The 6256-nt window shown below is 33.1% G+C and overlaps 1 protein-coding gene across 1 annotated transcript in view; it reads left to right on the top strand.

Annotated features, from left to right (window-relative positions):
• The window catches only part of LOC109542872 (receptor-type tyrosine-protein phosphatase gamma), a 27894-nt gene extending 22501 nt beyond the window's left edge, over window positions 1–5393 (top strand). The window contains exons 4-14 of the mRNA XM_019912321.2: window positions 326–1168; window positions 1398–1633; window positions 1989–2178; window positions 2238–2405; window positions 3022–3261; window positions 3385–3522; window positions 3712–3840; window positions 3971–4114; window positions 4174–4261; window positions 4325–4464; window positions 4923–5393. Of these exons, the coding sequence (XP_019767880.2) occupies window positions 326–1168; window positions 1398–1633; window positions 1989–2178; window positions 2238–2405; window positions 3022–3261; window positions 3385–3522; window positions 3712–3840; window positions 3971–4114; window positions 4174–4261; window positions 4325–4464; window positions 4923–4976 (2370 nt within the window). The 3' untranslated portion in view covers window positions 4977–5393. The remainder of the gene's footprint in view (window positions 1–325; window positions 1169–1397; window positions 1634–1988; window positions 2179–2237; window positions 2406–3021; window positions 3262–3384; window positions 3523–3711; window positions 3841–3970; window positions 4115–4173; window positions 4262–4324; window positions 4465–4922) is intronic.
• Window positions 5394–6256: the final 863 nt, after the last annotated feature.

Genomic DNA, 6256 nt, shown 5'->3' on the forward strand with positions numbered 1-6256 from the left:
GATAGGTCGATTCGAAAACCATCGTCAATTCATTGAGTTTTTCAGAAATCCTCAAAACTGATTTTTTATCAAAATAATATTTATATGCCTGGAGAATCATTAGAATTTCATCAGTCGAACGTCTTGAGATTGTTTATCATTAAGTATTAATCCACATTGTCGGAATTCAAGTCAATGTATCTCTAAACTATTTTTGCATAATTTTATCAAAGAAGATATACAATTTATTTAGGATTTTACAAAAAAAAACAGGAAAATTAACAAAGCAGCGAAATAAACAAGCTTGTATTGAAGCTTCCTGAATGAATTCTTGGGCATGTTTTAGGTAATTACAACCACTTCTCGGGAATTCCAAGACCGCAAAACCACTGACATAGTTCGAAGAGAATCGCAAACAACAACACCCAAGATCTCTGCTACCACCAATGTGCTCAGCTCAATCAACAGTAATATTTCGGACCAAGAAAACATTATTCCTCATGTTTGCAGTTCAACAAAGTCAACATCTTCTGAAGACATACGAACAGTTACTGAGTCCACCAACGCTCTCCAAAATCGTCTCAGATCGATTATCGATGATGGCGACAAAGTTACAACGGGAACAACCACGGCTATAAGCACTTCTGAAGCTGAAGTAACTACAGACACAACTATTATCAATACTGTATCATCTGATGCAAGTACTGCTGAAAATTTGCAAGAAGGCACTACATCTTTTGTCATAGAAAATGACACTGAACCTTCGGATTTTACAACGGAATATTTTGCAACCACCACAGTAATACCAGTTGGTGAATCTACTTCGGAAAATACGGTCAGAACTTCCAAGGGCTTTGAGTTCTTAGAAACTACAACAGAGACTGGAAAAGGATTGGAAACTACAACGGAAATATATGTTGAACATGTAAAAAGCACCATTAAAAATGAGCTGGATAGTACTAAACTTAATAATGGAACGTCTATTGAAAAACTAGGCGGATCAGATCAACTTGAGGTCACTATCAGAACCATTGAGGCGGTAGCAGAGAGCACTAATCCAGCTATGAGTGAAAAAACGACTATTAATGTCAACAGTGTGGATGAGGAGGCTTCCACACAAGAATCTACTTTAGCTGGAGTAACTGAATCTAAAGCAAATACTATTGCTGCTTCTGAAAATCCAGCAACGGTGAGTACAAACTCTTTTTTACGTGTTTTCAGTTCAGCGTTAAAATCATCTGTTGGAAACAAGTTCCATAAACATTCAACTTTGAAAATKAGGTGACCTACATTATTTTTTCTTAAAGTCATTAACAGAYAAAGCACAAAACGAAGAAGTAGACCAGCCAGCACTTTTACTCTAWTCCAGCAACTATTTCCACACGTTTRATTGCAACTGATGAATATTTCTGTTGTAGAACACTGTTAGTGCCGAGCCTACATCAKCGACTACAAGGACAACTGATCAATCAACACCAGCTACAACAGAGTACAAATTCATTCAYATTGAGGATAGCGGAAATATGCATACTACTCTACTGCCTGAGGTGCTCAATCCCAATTTTAATTATTCAACTTCCAAGTCACCAGACGAAGAAATKTCGGCAAGAAATGTACCGATTAATCCCGCAACTGAAGTCAGCTCTTCTCCTAGGTGAAGCATCAATACCTACTCKTAGTTTAAATAGCCCGAGTTCCAGTACTTCTTCTCATAGTATCCATCAAACGATTTTAAATATTGTTAACCTTCGAATGGCCACTCTAACATGAAGACGCAATTAAGTTTTGTTTAAAATAAATAGAAGAACCATGGTTCCGGGAACGTGTTTTCGTTTTAACAGTTAATTAGATAACCAGTTGTACGCTATGAAATATCCACAAGTTTAATGGAATTTATTTACCTTCATATATCTTCTCAGAACTGTATACTCCTTCACTTTTTCTTAGAAAATTACATCAAGTGCTATTAACGTACCTTAATAGCCTTGACCTTTGTATTGCATTTTTAGTACAACCTTAAGTGATGCGAATGGGGAACCGGTTACAGTTGATAGTACAACCGAAGATAGTGCTGGTATTGTACCAACGGATTCGGGATATATTAAAGAGGATGAAGATGGAAACTACAAGGGAAAAGTAGCTGCAATTGCTTTGTCTTGTGTGGGAGCGGTTTGCTTAATTGTACTAGCAGGCTTACTGGTAGGTATTTTTTCACCTGCCAAACCTCACAGTAAAAGACTAATTTTCATTATTTCTAGTATGTAATGAAGAAACGGCAAAAGCGCTTGAATTATGGACCAAGATGCAGACCAGTTAGTTTAGATGACTACAGTATTGACAATCTTTCAGTTTACAGCAGTGTGAGACGAAAAGGTGGAGCGAGGCAATCGAAACGATCGTTTGGGAATCCCGCATTTGAAGATCCGGTAAGATTTTTGATATTTTATGCATATTTTCCGCGTTGTGCGTTTTAAGCAAACAACTTTGGAAAATTTAGAAAATTGTTTAAGAAAACGAAGTGCGCAAAACTAATAGTTTTCATTAAACACTCACACTTGAGATTTATAATAATTAGCTTGACTCTGAAGCTGCTGAAGCAGATGATGTGAAAAGCAATTAAGATCATAGCGAATCATCATACAATGGAGTATGGATAGAAGTATTAATAATTTTTCGGATTTGCATTAAAACTTTTATGTTTCAATTTTATGCGTCAGGTTTATGGACAATATTTTAACAACACACTAGAAAATGTTGAACAATATGTGCTTAAAAAATATATGAGTGATTAAATATTTTTAAAACCGTTCCAATTGCATGGCTATTATACATATATCCACATGTAGACCGAGAGTCTTTCGATCTTTAAGTGTTTGCTACAGCAAATAATAAATCTTTGTTGCTTGATAACAAAATATTTATAATGTTTGCTGTGAAAGTTTAATATATGCGAAAAGATCAGCAAATGGTGATAGACTCATAGAGAAAATATTTTCCTACGATTTCTCTTCAAGCTAATATTAAAAAATTTATTTTTTTTAGGTTGCTCCCACTCATCCGCTAAATTTTACAGCCTTGGCTAAGTTTTCCGCTAATTTAGAAGACATCAGAGCAGAGTATGAGGATATCCCACAAATTACGGCTCGAAATTCTGAGCTTCCGGATGGATGCGATACTAAAAATCGGTACTCTAATGTAATTCCGCTTCCAGAAACTCGAGTTTTTTTAACACCGATTGATGGTTATCCTAATAGTGATTATATAAATGCAAATTATGTTACGGTAAGAATAACATCTACAAATTAATACACTAAATAATAAATAAACATATTATAATATACTATTGACAATACCTACTACAGGAATTTTCTGCTGAATTTGATCAAGATATTTTGATCATTTTAGGGTCCCAGCAACATCAAAGGATATTACATAGCAACACAAGGCCCAATGCAAAATACGGTTGATGATTTTTGGAGAATGGTTTGGGAGCAACAAACTAAAGTAATTTTAATGCTGACGCATTTGGTGGAAAACGGTTTGGTGAGTATCAATTATGCAAAAAAAATCTACATGTCTTCTACATTCTAATTAACTTGTGATGATTTAATAATTTCTAAAATTTGTGAAAAAAATATTTTTTTCACCAGAAGGTAGCTTTCAGCTGATTGTTAGGAATTTATATTTTTACAGCCTAAAGTAGCTGAAGTCTTATATTTATTTAAATTACAGGAAAAATGCGCGGATTATCTTCCAGAGTCAGAAGTCCTGGACTGTAGCAGGGTTTTTGGAGATTTCCAGATAACACTGAAGAAACGCGAAGTGAAGGAGAAATATATTATTTCAAGCTTACAATTGAAGGTGATTAGAAAAATTAAATATCCTTCCATATGGCTTATTGTGGTCTAATCGACAATGTTCAGCCGTTCCAAATAAAATTTCACTTGCAGCTTCATATTTTTCATGAAAAGTTATTTTAATTTGATTCTAGAACATGGTATCAAACAGTTGGAGGGACGTGACCCATTTCTGGTACTTAGGATGGCCAGAAAAAGGAGTACCAAGCGAAGCCAACTCATTAATAGCTTTCCTAATTGAAGCTAGAAGCTACATGAAAGCTGTTACCACAGACAATGTAGGCATTTCTGATTTTTAAATAAATAGTAAAAAATTACAAAATATGCTCTTTTTCAGAAAAATGGCCTGAATGGAATACATAATGCAACACAGAACGAACATAATCCTGTTGTTGTGCATTGCAGTCCTGGAACAGGACGCACAGGTAAAGTTCCACATTGAAAATCACTATTTTTATTTTTCAACAATTTTACTTTGTTTTTCTTAGGCGTGGCAATGGCCTCAGATATTGCAATAAGAGAATTCGAAACAACAAGATTGGTAGATATTCCGAAAATTGTCTACAGGATACGAAGAGATAGAGCGAACGCTATCCAAACCAAGGAGCAATATATATTTATTTATAAGGTTAGTTAGTTAGGAAACTCTTTCTCACAAAAAAACAACTGGAAATTTCGAAATTAATTCAATCATCAGTTCGGCTTCAATTTTTTTAAATCGTGAATATTATCAAATGGTTCTTTGCAATGGCCGGCTTCTTATATCAGGCGAAAATAAAGACGCTGATTCATGCTTATTTTTCGCATAGGTGGAGGAAGTATGATGCCACACTTTTCCATACATTCTCGTTTTGCTTGAAATATGTTTTTCTCAAAATTGATTGCTATAGGGTAATTTTAGTCTTTCAATTATTTTTAAATCTCTTAATATGCTTTCCAATTCATTCAATAAAACATTTCGATTTGGGCATTTTATTAGCTTTGAAATATTATATTTATTTAATAAAATATGTGCATCACTAATTAAAAGTACTTTAATTTTACCATCTTAGTAAGAATTCGTTTTTTAATTACATTTTATTTTAGGTGGTGAGTTTATACGCTACCAAACTGACAGGAGGAGCAATGGAAAATTTGTAATTTAAAAATAAAATAATTCGCTGTGTCAATTTAGGTAGTTGAAGAAAATAAATCAATATAAAATGCTGTATATTTATAATACATATAGTATGCATCCAAATGTAAATAATTAAAGTAACTAGATATAATCTTTTAGTTGAGCTAGAAATCATTACCCTGTAACGAAATTAAACTTACATTTCCTTTTCATTTCAACTCGATGTTATTATATCGGAATAGATTATAATCTTGTGTGTGATTTCCACATAGTGTGTGCGTGTGTGTGAGTGATTACCTATATGTGATATGTCTATATTAGTTAAGAAAAATTTATTATTTTGTTTACGCTTAATTTYAAGTGAGACATTATGTTTAAACCATGTCTGTTGGAAAAAATTTCAATTAAATGTATATAATGATTAAATCAGTTTGATTTTTCCTTGTTGCTTCTSTGTGTTCATTCCCATTTTTCCATTAACGATTTTTTAACATTTTTACGTTAACCTTCAAGCGACAGTGAAAAGTTTTAATGCACAATATTAACTTACGCAAGTTTGAAAATTTAAATTTTTCTTTCGTTTTTCTTTTTGCCAGATTTATGGTTTCTCTYTATTAAAATGCCATAGAATTTTAAACGATGTAACTTAAAAAAAAAAATCGAAAATCRCAAACATGTAACATTTTCGGCTACTAGCGAACTAGCGAAGATTCATATAAGTTTTTTTACCTAAGAMGCTYCCTAGTGTTTAAAAAGAGTGAGCACTCGAATCTCAAAATGAGCCATAACTTTCAAAAAGTTGAACATTTAGGACCGTTGTTGGAAACTGRTGAGGTTTTTGCCAGATTGATTGCAGARATTCATTTTTACCTTGACCTAAAAGCTGGAAAATATCACCGGTGATACAATTTTTGAATCAGRGGATCAAACTGATTAAGTTCCTCAATATCATTGCAATTTATTCAGAAAATTTTACTAAAATATTTTCAGAAATTAACGACCKKTTTTTGAATCGGAAAAGTTTTTTTTGTCCCYAAAAAACACTTTTTAATTTTTTTTATTCCATAGGTACGCTTTATAAATACTTTTCGACTTATCTAAAATAGTGTTTGAGTCTATGAAAAAAAGGATGTTGAGATATATTTCGGATTTGGTGGATATTCGTAAGCTTAGGGAAATTATCCCTTTTTTCTAATGAAAAAGCTAGAGAATTTTAGGCATTTAGAGCAAATTTGAGGAATACCAGCACATTTTCTCAGCTCTGACAACATTCTCGATGCTAAAAACAGTGACCATAATTTTC

This window comes from Dendroctonus ponderosae, unplaced genomic scaffold (assembly GCF_020466585.1).
Source record: "Dendroctonus ponderosae isolate FM_Combo_2020 unplaced genomic scaffold, Dpon_F_20191213v2 Dpon_F_20191213_7, whole genome shotgun sequence".
Lineage (NCBI taxonomy): Eukaryota > Metazoa > Arthropoda > Insecta > Coleoptera > Curculionidae > Dendroctonus > Dendroctonus ponderosae.